The sequence below is a fragment of the Pteropus alecto genome, unplaced genomic scaffold (genome assembly GCF_000325575.1).
Source record: "Pteropus alecto unplaced genomic scaffold, ASM32557v1 scaffold177, whole genome shotgun sequence".
NCBI lineage: Eukaryota > Metazoa > Chordata > Mammalia > Chiroptera > Pteropodidae > Pteropus > Pteropus alecto.
The window spans coordinates 12,605,840-12,623,597 of record NW_006442207.1 but is presented as its reverse complement, the minus strand read 5'-3'; the positions used below and the strand labels follow the sequence as shown (position 1 = coordinate 12,623,597).

The following is a 17,758-nucleotide window of genomic DNA, read 5'->3' as shown; positions in this document are numbered from 1 at the left end:
ATCTCAAGGCATCAATGGTCTTGGGCGGCTCTGGGGCCTTGGAGCAGACTGAACTTTTTGAGAAACTTGGGGCAAATGATAAAGGCAGCTGGTGCCCCAGGTAGGTGCTGGAATTTGGATCAGTGGTCCTTGGATTTGCTTGCTTGGCATTAGTCTGGGAAGCAGAGGTGGAGAAGCGGTGGGCAGCCTCTTGTGCAGAGCCCCAGAGCTACTGGAGGTTTTTGGTTTGGGTTCTCTGTAATCTGTGAAACTAGCTGGAGCTAAGGTTTCTCCCTACACCTGTTAGAGACATGCATGGGCCATGTGTGTGCACTTGGAGGGAGACCACTGAAGGAAAAAGTTTCTGGGTCTTTTTCCCTGGGCCAGGACTCAGAGGCTCCATTCTTCTGGAAGAGAATATCTAACACAGTAAGGCTGGGAACTAAGCCTAATTCCCAAGGAGAAGGACTGGTTGGAAGGGAAGACCAACCCCAGAATGAAGGACTGGTCTGCCCAGTTCTCCATCTAGCCCACGACAAGGGGGTAGGCAAGGAAGAAGGGGGAAGAAGGGACAACAGGAGCCTTTGTAGGGAATGAAATGACATCACCCCTGATTTTAGAATTGGACTGGCCTGGCCTCCTGTGCCATATGTCTCCTAAGGATAATGGTCCTCTCTTCCTTTTCTTTTGATAGCAACGTTGAGCTTGACAGCCATAGTCCCTAGACCTGACTTTAGAGGTACCACCTTCACAATGTCAGCAGCAGCCTTAGCTGGCCCAGCATTCCTTGCTCCAGATACCAATGGAAGTATCCAGGCTATCCCCAGAGAAAGAGGGGATGACCATGGACCTCTCCTGTCGTACCCTGACTGTCCAGTGTATACACTCAGCCACCGGATCCTATGAGAAGCCTGGCAGGCTAGACCTGCTTGTGGGGTTTATGGTCTAGATCAGAGATTATAAACAGTAGAATTTTTTGAAAAATACAAAGAAGTTTGTAAAAGAATAATTGCACTGTGATAGCCATTATAGTAACTTTATTGCCTTTTCTATTTCTCATGTATTTTTATATTGTGTGTGTATATACAAATATTTTGAATTATACTTACATTAAATTTTGTTTCATGCTTTTTCATCACCATTTATTTTGTAGTAAAAAATAAATACATATAACATGTAATTTACCATTTTAACAATTTTTAGATATATAGTTCAAAGGAATTAAGTACTTTCACATTGTTATGCTACCATCCATCTCTAGAACTTTTTCATCTTCCCAAACTGAAGCTCTGTACCCATTAAACACTCCCCACTCCTTCCCCCAGCCCTTGACAGCCACCATTCTATTTTCTGTGTCTATGAACTGACTACTCTAGGTACCTTTTATGAGTGGAATCATACAATGTTTGTCTTTCTGCGTCTGGCTTATTTAACTTACCAAAATGTCTTCAAGGCACATTCATGTTGTAGCATGTGTCATGTGTTAGAGTTTCCTTCCTTTTTAAGGCCTAATAATTTTTCATTGTATGGATATTTTGTTTATCCATTCATTCACACAGGGACATTTGGGTACATTTTAACCACTGGCCATTATGAATAATGCTGCAGTGAACATTGGTGTACAAGTGTCTGTTTAAGTCCCAGAATAATTTCTTTTGGGTGTATACCCAGAAGTGGAATTGCTGGATCCTATGATAAATCTGTGTTTAAGTTTTTGAGGAACTGCCACCCTGTTTTCCATGCAGCTGTACCATTTTACATTCCCAGCAGCAATGTACAAGAGTTTTAACTTTATGACCATTATTTAAAAAATAGTTGTTTGTATTTTTGTCCTGTCATTAACAATAAGTGAATAGCAAACCATAGAGGCTGTAGAGTAGGGTTCCGAAGTAAACTTTCTGTTCCTCTTCACCAGTTAGAGATGGAAAGCCCTTTGCTTCTCATATCTCAGAAATCGCCCCTCCTTCTTTTAGAACTCTCATTTTTAATGACTGTGTAATGTCTCACCACACAATGCAGCAGAACTTACAATATTGCTTCTAAATTTTTTCCTCTTATAAATACCATGAATATATTTATGCAAAAGCCTTTTTCAAATACAAAATTATTCTTAGGATAAATTCTCAGAACTCGGACCTTCTATTGTAGATAATAGCTGACACTTAGACAATACTTACTGTGTTCTAGGCACTCTTCTAATTGTTTTATACATATTACCTCATTTCAGTAGTTACCATTTGATAGCTACTCATATCTCCATTTTTTAAAAATAGACTTTTATTTTTTTTAAGAGCAGTTTTAGGTTCACAGCAAAATTATGTGGAAGGTACAGAGTTTCTCTGTATCCTTTGCCCCCACACATGCACAGCTTCTCCCAGGATCAACATCAGGCACCAGGATGGTACATTTGTCACATGATGAACCTACAGTGACTCATCGTTACCACCCAGAGTCCACAGTTTACCTTAGGGTTTAACTCTTCATATCTCTGTTAATACAGATGGAGAAACTGAGGCACAGAGAGGAGACATAATTTGCCTGAGGTCATACTACCGGGAAATAGCAGAGCCGGGACTAGAGCATAGGCACTTTGACTCCGGAGACTCTACTCCTGCACTGTTGGCGTATTGGTGGCTCTTGATGCATATTTAGTGCTTTCTAAATGTGGCAACATTTTGCTTTGTGTGGGTCAAATAGTGACACTTAAGTGTTGGGTGACTGACTATCTCAATTTACCTAAGACTAATGGCTTTCCTGGAATGTGGGGTTTTCAATTTTAAAGCCCAGAAAGTCCTGGACGAACAAGCACAAGTTGGTAACACTACTCAAGCAATGCCAGCATCTTGGGGCTCACCGTGTAGCCTTTTTAGTTACTAGGTCAAGAGCTGAGCAACCCTAGATCACAGGAGGCTGGGGATGGCCAGGAGAAGGATGAGGGGAAGGGCCAGATCCACTTCTTGTTTCCTTGCTTCTCCACATTTGTTTTTGGGCAGACTGACCAGGGCATTCTACTTGATGTTTTGGAATTAAAACTGCCCAGGCAGAGCAGTGGATCAGATTTTGTGTTGACTCTTCTTGACTAATTATCTTTTGATCGTAGGTGGATGTTTGCTGTTTTTGGAGAGGGGAGTAAAAGAGCCCTGGACACTTGGGCTGGCTGTTATACTTTTTCAGCCCAGAGCTTAGTTAGGTATAATCATATAATGCCAAGAGTGTTTGCTTTACAGCTCAGCTGTGTTGTAGTATCCTGAGCTGTGGGTTTACTGTGGACAAACACATCCTGAAAAGATAGGTGAGGGATCACATTTGTGACATGAGATGGGTAAGGCTTGTTGCCAGCTACAGTCTAGAAATGCCAGAGCACTTCTGCTGGGTGTCAGGGGAACTGAAAGGTCAGCAGGGGCCACTTTCTCTGGGGTCAAGCTAGATCTTGATGGAAAGGGCTGTTGCCTGAGCCTGTTAGCTCATTCATTAAGTGTTTATCAAACACCTATTATGCACCAGGATATATATTCAGAGAAATCTTTCATACATACACACACACGCACACACACACACACACACAGACACACAGACACACACCCCGCCCACCTAGCAGTCTTTTCCACCTCATTCCCACCTACCTCCTATAGGTAACAAGTCATACAATATGTGGCCTTTTGTATCTAGCTTCATTCACTTAGCATAATATTTTCAGGGTTCATCCATGTTGTAGCAAGTATCACTACATCTTTTTTTTCTTCCATTGTATGAATATGCTACATTTTGTTTACCCCTTCATCCATCGATGACATTGGATTTCTTCCACTTCTTCGCTATCATAAATAATACCACTATGAACATTAGTGTGCAAGTTTTTGTGTGAACATATGTTTTCAGTACTCTTGTGTATATATATCTAGGAGTGGAACTGTTGGGTCATATTGTAACTCTGTTTAACCTTTTTAGAAACTGCCCAACTGTTTTACAAGGAAGCTGCCCACCTTTTTACATTTCCGCCAGCAGTGTATGAATGTTCTAGTTTCTCCACATCCTCTCCAGTGTTTATTTTAGCCATCCTAGACGGTGTGAAGTGGAACCTTATTGTGGTTTTGATTTCAATTTTCCTAATTACTAATAGTGTTGAGCATGAGATGCTAACTTTCAGGTCAGCTCTTTCTGTCCACCCCAGCTGTTGTGTTTCCTCCAGAAAGTATCTCCTATTTATCTTCTGCCAGGAGTTACGAGTTGTTTCGACCTCTTGGAGACTGGGTGATACCTCAGTCGGATGCTTTAGGACATACCTTTTGGCAAATTCCAGTGATCGGGCAACTGTGTCTAGGATTCAAGGCACTTGTTCTTCCTGTTGGCAGGTTTGATGCTACTCATGAGGCTGGCACAGCCATTCCTAAGCTCGCCAAACTGCTGGGAAAAAGCCAGCCTCTCCCCTGGGCACCTGAGTGAGCAGGGTCATAAGTTCTTAAGCTGGAAACAGTCTTGAGAAGCCATCTCATTCATCCTTCTACAATAAAACAGAACACCTCATGCCCTCCCTACCAGACTGGGGAGAATCTGTAATGTATTCCTTTAGAAATCCTTGTAGGAAGAAATCCCACTGGCCCCCTACCACCAGCCAGTATTTTACTGGCCTTCTGTGTTAGAAAATTTTTTGCTCTGACCCAAATCCTACCTTCTGCTGCACATGCCAGTTTCTTCTCATGCTTTCCTTTCTCTGTGGATGTGAGAGACAGCGGCTCCCTGCGGGGGGCGGGGGAGGGGGTGCTTCATTCTCTGGTCACACAAAACCTCTTTGGCTGGAGAAGCGCTCACTGGAAGAAGTCCAGACCAAGCCAGGCCCCTCCGGTGGACTTTAAAGACTGAATGACCTTGTCATTTGACTATTGTCTGGACAGTCTGCCTTGAAAAAGAGAACTGACAGGCTCCAGGTTGTATGTTTATCCTGAGGCAGGGCCATTCCAAACTTGTGTTTCAGAGTTTAGAGGTTGCATCCAGCAGGCCTGGTGGGTGGTAATCAAACGCAGGTGGAGACCATCTGGCCAGGCTTGTCCCTCCAAGCCAGCCCTATGAGGGCTGGCCTGCCCACCACAGAGCTGGCCCAGAGAGCACCCCATGTAGAAGCAGATGGTGTACACGTGCATGTGAATGCATGCACACCCATACATGCATATATGCTTGTGTGTACAGCCCTCCATAGAGAGGTGGTGCTGCTAGGATGCTGTGATTTCTCTCTCTGCATCCAGGGGTTCTCCCCGTTGTGCATCCCAAGGAACTGTTTCTTTTAGTCTGTTTCCCAAGTTTTTGCGGTTAGAAATCATGTATTTTTCTTGGCCCAGGATGAAAGCCCTGGAGTAATGTTCTAATACATTTTACAAAGCTGCCTCTAATTGGTGACTGCTTGAAATCTTCTCTTTGACCTAGTAACCCATCTCCTTTTGTAGAGTTTTAACTCTGAGTCTGTCTTATATTACCCCAGGTTTTCACACTCTTCTCATACTTGCAGCCCCTGGGAGGCAGCTCTTCCAGCCTCAGTTTGCCTAGCCTCCCTGAACAGAATTGCCCCCAAACAAGGCAGTTCAGCAAAGGAAGAAAATAATTTACACCACATCCTGCTAAGTGTCTTCTAGCGTGGTCTCCAAATTTTAAGTGTGTACCCTCAAAATGGATTGTGTTTCCCACATTGCTAGATGCCCAGAGGAAATGAAACTGTGGACACCTTTTAATATAATGGGTGACTGTGATGACTTTAAGGATAGAGTCCTTTTCAGTCCATTAGAGAACTTAGCTGTCTGATGACATCCCTGCTGCGGCAAACGCGAGAGGCCTGAGCTCACCCAGGCATACAGCAAGGCTAAGACTGGCATCAGAGCTTCTGTGACTTTGAATCTCTTTCTCTCCAGTCTCTGGGCCTGGCCTCTTGGGGGTGGTGATGATAATGATGATGATGGTGGAATTCCTGGGTTGGGTATTGACTGTGTCACCATCCCTTCAGAATTCTCCCCTCTGACCGCCTGTTCCAGTAGTTTGGCTGGCAAGGAGGTGTGGTCTGTCATTTTAGTTTATGGTTTGTATTTGTATGCTGAGGAGTTTACATGTGTATGATCATTGTGGCTCATGTTTGTACAAGATATAATTACTGAAAATTATGTCATGAACGTATTTTAACTTTTAACCCTTCCCATGCTGGCAGGCCTCCCGAGCTCTCAGGAACTCCTACTTGGACACTTCCCCACACACACACAGTGTGTCTCTCTCTCTCTCTCTCTCACACCCACGCACGCACGCACGCACACACACACACACACACACACACACACCCTCTCCCAACTAGGCCTCGCTCTCTATCATTTCCTCTCTGGCAGAAGTTCATTTCAGGGACTTCCCTGGACACTTAGGGCTCCTCGGCTTTTCCTAGCAGACAGGGAAGCAGGCTTTCCTTGCCTCATCATCACTGTGATGAGTGCAGCCACAGAGACAGTAACCCTCATTATTCTGGACCACCTGGGGATGGGAAGTGAGGGCCGACCGTGCTTGCTGAAGGCTCCAGTGACTGAAGAGAGTACACATGAGGTACCAGGTTTCAGGAAGAGTATGTGCCGATCGATTACTGTACATGGGGTGCTGGGCTGCAGGAACAGTACAGGCCCTCCCAGTATTTGGAATCTGCCCTGGGAACCGTCTGCAAGTGCTGAGTTTGGAGGCCAGCCAGCCCAGCCCAAGAATTGCACCCTTGTGGGTCAGAGTGGAGGTGGAAACAGAGAAAGGGTCTCATATTCATGGAGTGTACAGCAGGGCTTGTATGCTTGGCTAACTAAGTAGGTGCTTGAAGGAATATGGAGCGTGAATAAGGAAAATTTTCAGTAATGGACCCTCAGTCACACAGAAAGGAATGTTCCAGAACTGTAAAATGTGGAACTTGTAATTCAGAGTGCCAGCAGGGGAATTAGATTGGCTGGGCCAAGGTCATACACAAGTACTATAGCTGGCTGGAGGGTGTGGCTAGAGTTCTTGTTCCTTACAGGTTTTTGAAGTCCTTCTTCCCCTCATGGCTCACACACTGGGAGATTCCTCAGATTAGGGGATTTGAATGCTGAGGCCACCAAGAATAAGGGAGAACTTTAATTAGACTTTCAGAACAGTGTTTTTCCTAAAGTAGTTGAACTAAAAAACATTTGCTTTTTATTCCTTTCAGATTTACAGGAACAGATGGACCTAGTGGTTTTGGCTTTGAGTTGACATTTCGTCTGAAGAGAGAAACAGGGGAGTCTGCTCCCCCAACATGGCCAGCAGAGCTAATGCAGGGCTTGGCCAGATACGTGTTCCAGTCAGGTAAGAGCCCCATGAGCTGTCTGGTGTGGCAGTCCTTTGCCATGAGCCTGGTTGGCTTTGGGAACTCACAGGTATGGTTTGATGTCTGCATAGTGACGTTTCCTGAGAGTGTTATACCCTATTTGTATCATGAAGGTGACAGACTTTGCCTAGATTTTGGGGTGGAAAGCTACCTGGGCCATGGAAGAGAAGGATGTGTCACTATGATCTCTGGCAGCAAGTGAGAGTCCATGCCACCGTTCTGACACCCTGAGCCCTCATTGCAGTCTGCCAGCCATGCTTCTGATTCCCAGTAAGCCAAAGGCCAACTCAGCATGGAACTGACTAGCTCTTTCTCTGTCTGCCCCATTTCCCATAATTAGCACAGTCCTTGCTTCCTGCTGCCAGTGTCCTAACCATCTGTTTCTGGGGCCACAGGCACACATGTTAATCTTGACTAAGGCTTGGGTTAACAGTAGAAGGTGGAGCAGAGAGAGAGAAAAAGAAGTGCCAGGAGTTTGCTTCCTCACAGTGAAGGGGAACTGGAATCAGGTAGGACCTTGACAGTCAGAAATATTGTTTGATCCAAATGATTCAGATGCCCTCCAGGGGATGGTCCTGTGTTCCTGTTGCCCCTCTGGAGACTGTTAATATAGAACCTAAAGTGGGGCTTTGTGTTAGGAGCTTTGGTCTCTTGCTCTTGGCTCAGCCTGCCTTTAGTCCTCCTGTGGGATGAAATGTTGGAGTGAAATTTAGTATCTTTTATAGAGGGTTCATATCATCTGAATGTTTGATTAATTAATTGCTCAGAAATATTTCCAATACTACCTCAGATTTTGTTTCTTCGGTTTGGTAAGTAGCCTTCAAACAAAGGCCAAGATACTTTATCCAACTATTTTGCTCTTTGACTGCTTATAGATAGGGGCAGAACAGCATCTAGGCCAGAGTAGGCCAGAGTCGCTCAAAGTATGGTCCTCGAACCTCCTGCATCAGAAGAACCTGGAGGGTTTGTAGCAACCACACATTCCTGGGCCCCACAGGAGACCTCTGGCTCAAAATCTTTGGGGGTGATGTTCTGAGGTGCTTCGGTAGAGACTAAAGTTAGAGAACCATAGATCTATCTGGCAGCTTCTCTTAAGTATAACGACTTTTTATTTCAGCCTGAGTAGGGTATAAATTGGGCATACAGTAAAGCTTCTGAGTTGAACTCCTCTGCTCTCATTCCAGACCCCTTGGAGTCAGTTGTTGGTAGAGTAGCTGTCTCGTAATAGGACTGATATTTAAGTACTATCTACCATTGTGTGTACTATGGGATAGTCCCATTTTAGAGGCTACAGTGGGTCTTTTCTGAGCAAGGTTTCCCAACCTGTCTGCTCATGAGATCTCCTGGGAAGCTCATCAACACACTGATTCCCATACCCTTCTGCAGGGCTCTGATTCAGTTGGTCAGAGGTGGGACTAGGGCATCTGTGTCTTAACCACCTTCTCAGGGAGTCTAATGCTGCTGGTCTGGAGATGGTGTTTGGCTGTAAAAGAACTGTTGACCAAGAGGAAGTAACATTCACAGGGGCAGGGGAAGCAGGCTGCCAGGACCAGCTGGCCATGTGATTTGGTGCTATCCTAGTGTGGTTTGAAGAATCTTTTAAAATCGTGCCAAGAGTCTACTGCCTGAACCCTTTATGTCTCTTCTCGACCTTCTTGGGGAGAGGGGAGGGATGCCTGAAGTTGATTTCGATATAGAACTGTCTTTGGGAAAATAGATATTTCTAGGAAAGGTGGCTATAAAAACTAGTCAACTTCTTGTTTGTATATACTTGTTCAGGTGGATAGAGATCAGAGAAATGTAAAACAAGTAGGTGTTATAAATCACTGTCAGGTGGAGTCAAGCAATGAACTTCTGAAATAGTTTTAATATAGTTATGAAATGATAATGCAAGTGAATGAAAAAATAGAATTTGATTTGCAAGGGTCATTTTACCCACACCGGAAACAACACTAGTGACCATTTTTACAATACTAATGTAATCATTGATTCTTCAAAAATGTCAGCGCTATGAAAGATATGAAAAGGCAAGGGGACGGGGCTGTCCTAGATTAAGGAAAACCTGATCATTTAAATGGATTTATGATCCTCGATTGGATCCTAAATTGAAAAAATAAAAAGGTCATTTTTAGGGCAATTGGGAAAATGTAAGTATAGACTGTATATTAGATAACAGTATTGTGCAACTGTGAAATTCCTTGCGTGTGATATGGTATTATGGTTATACAGCTAATGTCCTTATTCGTAGGAGATAAAAGCTGAAGTATTTTTTAATACAGTGACATGATGGTGCAACTTAATTTTCTAACAGTTCAGCAATGAAGTGTCTGTGTGTGGAGAAAGAAGAGAAGCAAATGTAACAAAATGTTAACAACTGGTGAATCTAGGTGAAGAGCATATGAGTATTCATTGTGCTGACCTTCTAACCTTCTAAGTTTTCAAAAAAAAAAAAGTTATGGCTGTTTCTTGAGTGTCCATTGACTAGTGTGTGTTTCATGGCACCTTCTGCACCTATGGCCTTTTTATGGTGGCTCTAATATGACAGCTATGGTTTGCACCTGCAGATCACTTCCGGCATTTCACAGCAGCAGCAGGATGACTATACTCCTAAAAGTATAATACTTAGTTTTCTGTCTCCCAGATTTTCTATGGTATGATTGTACTACCTACTTAAATAATAGCTAAAACAAATCTACCTTAAATTCTTTTTGTAACATAGAAGGGACTCATAATAAATTATCTGAATAATAGGGAAATAATAAAAAGTATGTGCTAACAGATGTAAGATAGGAGACCATGGCCATGGGCCTGAGTGGTGAGAACAATACGTGCAGTATTCAGTAAAGCCCTGTGAGTTAGGCACTGTGTTATACCAGCTTTACAGTTGTAGAAAGCAAGATAGTATGGACAGGTGAAATAGCATGTTCAAGATCACACATCTAATAGGTGCAAAGGCAAGATTTGAGCCCAGGCATTATAACTCTTAATGCCACTCTCTTAACCATGATTCCATGTTGCCTGTAGCTCAGCTGATGTCAGGGCTGCTGGATGTCTCAGGCTGGACAGTGAGATTTCAGAATCATCCATGTGGGTGATTACACTTGCTCACACGGCCTCTGAGCTCCATGATGCCTCGCTCGGGCATTCTGGAACATTTGGAAAATAGAGGAGGGCAAAAACCATTCATAATTTTACCAAAATTCTCTTAAATCTATTCTTCCACCCATTAACTTTTTATTCATGAAAATATGTATGTAAAAGGTACAGTTTAATGAGTTTTCACAAACTGAACATACCCATATAACCAGAACCCAAATCAAGAAACAGACTAATTCTCCAAAAACCTCCCTTATGCCTCTTTTTAATCACCATCCCTCCCCTTTTCCCCCTTTTTTACTGCCTAATACAGGTCCTTAGCACCATGTGCCTGAACTTGTTGATAATAAGCTAAGTAGCACCCATTTCCACTCCACTCCTCTCTGATGTACTGTCTTCCTGCATGTGACTGCCAGATCATGGGGGCAGCATAGTATGTTGGTTAAGAGCATAGCCCCTGGACCCAGACTGCCTACATTCTTAGCTCTGCCAGTTAATTGCCTCCTGACCTTGGGCAGTATAACCCATTTACTCATCTATAAAGCAGGGATAATAACAGTAACTACAGATGAAGTTATTGAGAGGATGAAATGAGTAATACCTGCAAAGCATTTAGAACAGTGCTTGATATGTATCAAGAACGATATAATATTATCTGCAATTATTCTTCTTCTTCAGTCTTTAAAAACTATATGGATTGAGAAGGTGAGTACCTTGATCTTTTTTTTAGTGACAGTAAAGACCCGACCTAACAGCAAAACCTTGTTAGGAAGGAAGTGCCTTGCTTGTTTCTGAATCAGATGCCTGCCTCAACTGATATGATGACATTTGCCACCATTAACTTTCTCTCACACAGAAAATCAATAATAGTGATATAAGTAAAATTGCATTGTTTGTTCGTCACATTATACATCCAAAAAACAAATTCAGTTCAACTGTGGCTCCTTTTATTTATGTAGTTGACAGTGCCTGTAAAGCCTTATACAAATCAAATTCTATTCTAAATGCAATAGAGACCAAGCAGTTTAGTGGGCCTTTGTAGTAAATCTTTTTATAAGGTGGAGAATCTTTTTATAATGTAAATAACTGCCCTTTATTGTAACTGTTTTGTAAGACTGGGCTTAGGCCTTTCAGGTTTTCTCAGAGCAGGGCACACTCCTGATGCTGCAGACAACCTCCCTTGTGATGTGTAGGCATTGCTCTGCCCAAGTGGTTACACCCTACAGGGGTTACACAGATGCTATTATACAGAACATGTATTTTATGTTTGACGTCTTTATAGACATACCTACATGTGTAACTAGCAGCGTAGTTGTATTTGATGATGTTGCCTCTCCCATGCTGTTCACCTTCAACTCAGTGACTATATGTGGAGCACCACGCCAATTCGCGTATGAGAACATGCAGCTGAGCAGTGTCATCTAGTAAATGGAATGCTTAGACTTGCTCTTCCAGAGCTAAGTGACATCTACAGCTTTACCATACAGGCTTCGAAATGGCATCAGAGCAGTGGTAGGCAAGGAAAAGAGGATGACAAGACTCTGGGGAGTGTAGTGGGGGGTGGCGATGCCCATGCCCGGCTGCAGGGATATGTGAGGGCTGCCTCTGAGGTCTGCTCTGAGCAGTGACTCGGAAGGGTCCTGTAACCTAACCCCGACTTGCCAGAAGTTGGTTGCCTTTTGGTCAGTTTACTCAGAGGTGGAAAGCTGAGCTATAGAGAAAAGGAAGTAGAAATGAGAGAGACCTGGGAAAGAAGACTATCTAGAGAAGGTGAAGGATTCAAGATGTGGGAGTAGGGCAGTTTCGTGTTTATTTTGGTTGGGGAGCTTCTAGTTATAAGAAAATGACAGAAACCTAACTCAAACTACCTTAAACAATAACACACTTGATTGGCTTAGGTAACTGAGATGTCCAGGGTTTCAGGCATGGCTCGATTCATATTTCAAACAGTGTCCTCAGGGTTCTGACTCATGTGTTGGTCTTGTACTGCAGACTGACTCTCCCCATGTGCCAAGAAAGATGAACACCCCCAGTCAGAGTTTCTCATTCTCTCAGTTTGCAGCCCCAGCAGGCAAAAGGCTTTTTTTCCCCCAACATTCCTATGGTAGTCCTGGGGAGGAGCTCAGGTTAGTTCTGCCTGGGTCATGTGACCACCCTGGTTGATGGTGGTGGTCCAGGATGGAGCACCAGGATTTATGTTTAAAGTTCTCCCTGCTCCTCACTTCCAACCACATGGAATAGAAGAGAAGGCCTCTAAAGCAATAGGTAAATACTGGCTGAAAAAGAATAGGTCTCTCTGGTTCTGGGTAGGCAAAATCAGTTCCTCTCATAGGACCGTAGGAGCATCTATTACCTCAGTAATCGTGTGCAGTTATGCTTGGGAGTTTAATCGTGATGGAGCGATCACCTTTTGTTCTGTCTTGTATCTGTTGGGATGGTTTTGACTACACGTAACAGAACACTTTGACTAAAATGTCCTAACAGTAAGGGCACTTATCTTACATAGCAAGTCATCTGGAGGTGAAGCAGTTCCAGGGTTGGCTGTCATATGTTCAACAATATTGTTAAGGACCTGAGTTCTTTCTAACTTCCTGCTCTGCCTTCCTCGGTACTTTGGCTTGCCTTTTTAGGCTAGTTTCCTCATATTCCAAAGATGACTGCCATAATCCCTAGCATCCAGCAGTCACATTTGACAGAGTCTACCAGCAGTAAAAGAGACCCTTCTGTCCTTTGTCTGTTTTAAAGGCCAATCAAAACTTCCACAGAACTGCCCTCATTGATCTCCCTTTGCATCTCGTTGGCTAGAATTATATCAGGAAAGTGAGGCAGTCTCTTTGGTTTACGAATCAGTATCCACCTTCCACGGCTGAGGATGGGCTCTGGTTCCCTGAAAGTCATGGTCAAGGAAAGGCAGAGGAGGAAAACTGGGGTCGTGTTAATAAGGAGAAGAATGACCACCAGGTGGGCAAAGCATTATCCGCCCTCCTACCCAAGAAGCCCTAGCCCTGCCTGGAGTCAGGAACCTCGCATATTGATCAGGACACTGGGTTAGTACAAAAGTGTCATGTGGAAAGGGAAGGGGTTGCTGTCATTGTTTCACCTGCTATAGCAAATTTAGAACCAGAACCAGGCTCCTGAATCATTCTGAACAAATTGTGCAGTAAATACATCAGTAGACACTTCACCAGTAGACACTTCTTTCCTTCCTACCTTGCAGCCAGTTTCTCTTACTTTCTCATTCTCTTATAATTTTACCATCAGCTTATTGTTTCTTCTCAGATTGCCAGTGACTGCTCCCCTGCCCCCTACCCCTCTGGGTTTCATTAGAAAGAAACCATTCCCCAACTCAGCAGGGCTCGATTTCTCAGCTGCACTTTAGAATTCTACTGGAGAGGCTGTCTGCTCTCAGTTCTGCCATTGGTAGGCTTTAACCACAAATTCCAAGGCAATTTCACTTGAGTTTTAGGAGAGACGTGGCCCCCCAACCTTGTAACTGACACTGTGGAAATTCAAGTACCTTCACTAGCTGTTGTGTAATGGCAGCCTCATGACAAGTGCTGAGTCGGCTTAATTTGTGATTCGGGTCCAAGAAGGACGACGGGGCAACACTGTGTTAGCATCCTGAGCCATCAGAGCTTAAAGCTGATTGGACTCTGTGGTATTGACAGACTAATACCAACAGAGATTTTTTGTTTTACATTTTCTTTCCTTTTCCCATTTCTGAAAGAAATTCTTGCTCATTATAAAAATTGAAACGTAGAAGTATATGACACAGAAAGCAAAAATCCTTCATTATTCATTCCCCCCACTGGGAAATGGTTGGCATTCCTACTTCCAGATTTTCTTTTCAATGCATGTATCTGTGGAATTATTTTATAAAAATGGACCATGCTTTTCAGATTGTTTTTCAACTAGCTTTTTTTACTTAATATCTTTTGGACGTCTTCCCATGTCAATATGTTCTTTCTAACTGTACACTTTTTTATTATCTAGGTATACAATACTTTGTTTAACCAGTCTCCTGTTGTTGGGCGTTTGGGCGACTTCCAGTTTTTTCCTGCCACAAACCTGCAGTGAGCATCTTCAGTGAGCATCTTCGTATATGTGTGTTTTTGCATTCTTGCCTAAGCATTTCCATGGGAAAGATTCTTAGAAGTAGGATTGCTGGGTTAAGGGAAATTAACATTTTACATGTTAATAGCTACTGTGGATGATTATATTATTATAATAATACTGTTGTGATCATCCAGTAAACACAACATAATGATTTTTATGTAAAATTATTAGCACCAAAGTACTCTCCTGGGTCCTTGAGAATTGGTTCCCTTTCTTAGGTTACTTGGCTTGAGATCATTAATTCGTGTTAAATGCATACATTTGGGGTTAGGAAGGACAGGAAGCCCTTATATAGTATCTCATGCAGTTTAGAATTAGCACAGGAACCCATCCATCAAGTCTCTTGTCTATGATGTTCGAAGTGGCAAGGGACACAGCCTGTGTGTGCCTCAAGTCAGAGAGACTTTTCCAGATATTGATAGCAGGTCAAATTTTCTGTAAAGAATCTCAGTGAATTGTGGCGTTTTCCTGAGTTTGGCCTTCTCCTGCTTTTCATAAGGTGAAATTACACACACAGTTCAGTCTTTTTCTGTTGAGGTCTTTTTTTTCTTTCTTTTCTTTTTCGCTTACTTTTTAATAGTTAAAAGTAAGTAAATTTTGCTTACTTTTTTATAGTTAAAAGTAAGTAAATCAATCAGTCGTTATTGAGCACCAAGCTTTCCTGGGCACTTACATTTTCTTAGTTTACCTCTGCAGTAGATGGCCTGATGAGGAAGATACTGATGCTGAAGCTTTTCAGATAAGGAAATGGGCTCAGAGAGATTATAGGCCTTGCAGAATTTCCTGAGGCTGCTGAGTGGCAGGAGTGAGCCTCTGGGGATGCCCTAAGCAGCGCTGGTTTGCATGCTATAGCCTCTGAGCCTCTAAGGATCCATTTTAAATGAAGAGAGGACTTGGGGGAAAGGAGCTCTTTTCATCGGTTATATTTTTTATTTAAGTGCCTGCTACATGCCAAGGACTCTTGTCAGAGAGGATCCCTGCCTGTAGGCAGTGGAGAGAGACACTGAAAACACAGGTGAATAAATATTTGATTCCATAAGATTGCTGAAAGGGAAAGATCAGGATGCTCCAAGAATAAGGTGGTGGACTCATTTTAGATTTTAAAGTCAGGCAAGGACAAGACTGACGGCAGAGAATGAGAAGAATTTTTTTGGCAGAGGGCACAGCATGAGGAGGGAAAAAGCTTGAGGAATATGAGGATCTGGAAGAAGGCTCATGTGGCTGGAGGGAGGTGAGGGAGAGGAAAGGGCTCAGGGAAAGCTGGAGGCCTAGCAGACATGGGAAAGTGCTGGGCCTTGCGCTTGCACTCAAAGTTGTGATGAAGAGTCTGGATTTGATTCTGAAGACAGTGGATAGCTTTGAAAGCATTTTAAGGAGGAAACCGAAATGACCAGTTTAGGGAGTGAAAAAAACCTCCTTTTTAAAAAATTAAGATGTACTTGGATTAGAGGAGTCAGAGACTTTCTGTTTGCATTTTGAGAGTGACTTGCTCCTAGAAGGCGCTGGGGCTGTTGCAGCACTTTGAGCATAGTCCTCAGAATCATGGATTCTTCTCAGTGCTGCCATTCGAATCCTTGGGGCCTTAACTCTGTATGATCCTGGCCTTAGCCTGCCTCCCCTGAGGCACTCCAGTCTAAGGAGGGGACCCCTCTTCTCCCTCAAGGGTGTCAGCCTCCACATACCTGTGCCCAATAGCACACCACAGGGCTCTCTTTCCAGATCCAGGAGGTAGAATGGGTTTTGCTTCCTTATCCCTATTCTGCAGATAAGTGAAAGAAGTCAGGAAGATTGAGTAAAGAGCTTAGAGCATGTCCCAAGATGTGAGTTATGGCTAGGCTGCAGTTCAGCTTCTCAACAGTTTACCTGGCTTTCTTCTCTAGATGTCCCAAGTGTACATGATCTTAATATCTGTGCCTCAAGTAAAGTTTTCTGAAAGGAGACACTCCATCATTCCAATGAGAGCTGTCGAGTTCTCTCGTTTCCTGGTTTGGATAAGCTGCCCATTGCTCCAGTCAGCTAACTGAAGCCAAATGGAGCTGCCTGGTAATATTAATATCATTTTTCTTCTCATACTCTTTTTGATTTTCCTGACATTTTCTTTCCCTCAGCCTGATTTATCTTCTTTTCTGGTTGCTATGGATCTGTAAAATATTTTCGTTTTCATGTTAGTAATACTGACCACAACTATAAAGCAAAGCAATTCCTGATTTCTCTGCACTCTCCCAAGATTTTAGATTGATAGTTGAAAGATTCTGTTTCTACTCCACTGAAGAAAAACAGGTCAACCTCAGAAATGAGCTTATGCCCTAAAATTTAAGTGGTTTACATATAAATTATATTCTAGACAATATCTAAGTCTGGGTGTTTTTAGGGAAGATGTCAACCCTAAGAGCGGAAGTTGGAAAAGTACAGCCTGCGGGCCAAATCCTGATGGCCACCTGTTTTTGTAAATAAAATTTAATTGGAAGACAGCCATGCCCATTACATATATTATCTGTGGCTTCTTTTGTGTTACAACAGCAGAGTTGAGTAGTTATACAGACTATATAACCCTCAAAGCCTAAATTATTTAATATCTAGCCTTTTACTGAAAAAAATCTGCCAACACCTGATTTAGAGAGTGTTTTACACTTCTCTATAATGACCCAAGTAGAGAGGTGACCATCTTTAAATCTCTGTGAAATATCCAGAGACATTGTGAAATTGCCTTAGCTGGGGGCCTGTCCCCTGGCTTCTTATAGAGGGCTCATAGTGCCTATAACTTTGTTGAGGAAGGGGTGAATGCATCTCCTGCTGAGCTGCTGCATGATTTGAGGCGAATTCCTTTAGCTTCCTTGGGTCTGTATCTTGGAGAACTACATGAAATGCTTTAAGCTTCTTAATAGAAAGGGGTTAATCTGTACAGGCATTAAACTAGGATAATTCGCCCTCAGACTAGTTTGCTCATCTGCGGCCTCCCGTGGAATTGTAATTGGTTAACCTTTCAGTGGCTCCTTTGTCTCTAGCACCTGCATTTCAGGGATACTCCCCCAAGGGGTGGTGAGGGCCTCTGGCAAGCCTGGCAGAGCTGCTGGAAAGTTAGGAGTAGACTTAGCACCTCTGCAGGAGGTAAAGCCCTGAAATGGTAACCTGGAATGGCTCAAGGTAGAATGTTCAGTGAAGAGGGCTAGAGAACAGGGTGGAGGAGAGCAAATCCTAGTTCTGCCATGGAGGACCTGT

The 17,758-nt window shown here is 43.2% G+C and overlaps 1 protein-coding gene across 7 annotated transcripts in view; it reads left to right on the top strand.

The window, feature by feature from the left end:
- The window catches only part of SUFU (SUFU negative regulator of hedgehog signaling), a 93,424-nt gene that overhangs the window by 20,674 nt on the left and 54,992 nt on the right, over positions 1-17,758 (top strand). For all 7 annotated transcript variants that reach the window (XR_001517730.2, XR_003042839.1, XR_003042838.1 and 4 more), the window contains exon 3: positions 7,169-7,305. Coding sequence is in view for 4 of the 7 variants with exons in the window: in XM_006920904.3 (XP_006920966.1) it covers positions 7,169-7,305 (137 nt within the window). In the remaining 3 variants the exon portion in view is untranslated. The remainder of the gene's footprint in view (positions 1-7,168; positions 7,306-17,758) is intronic.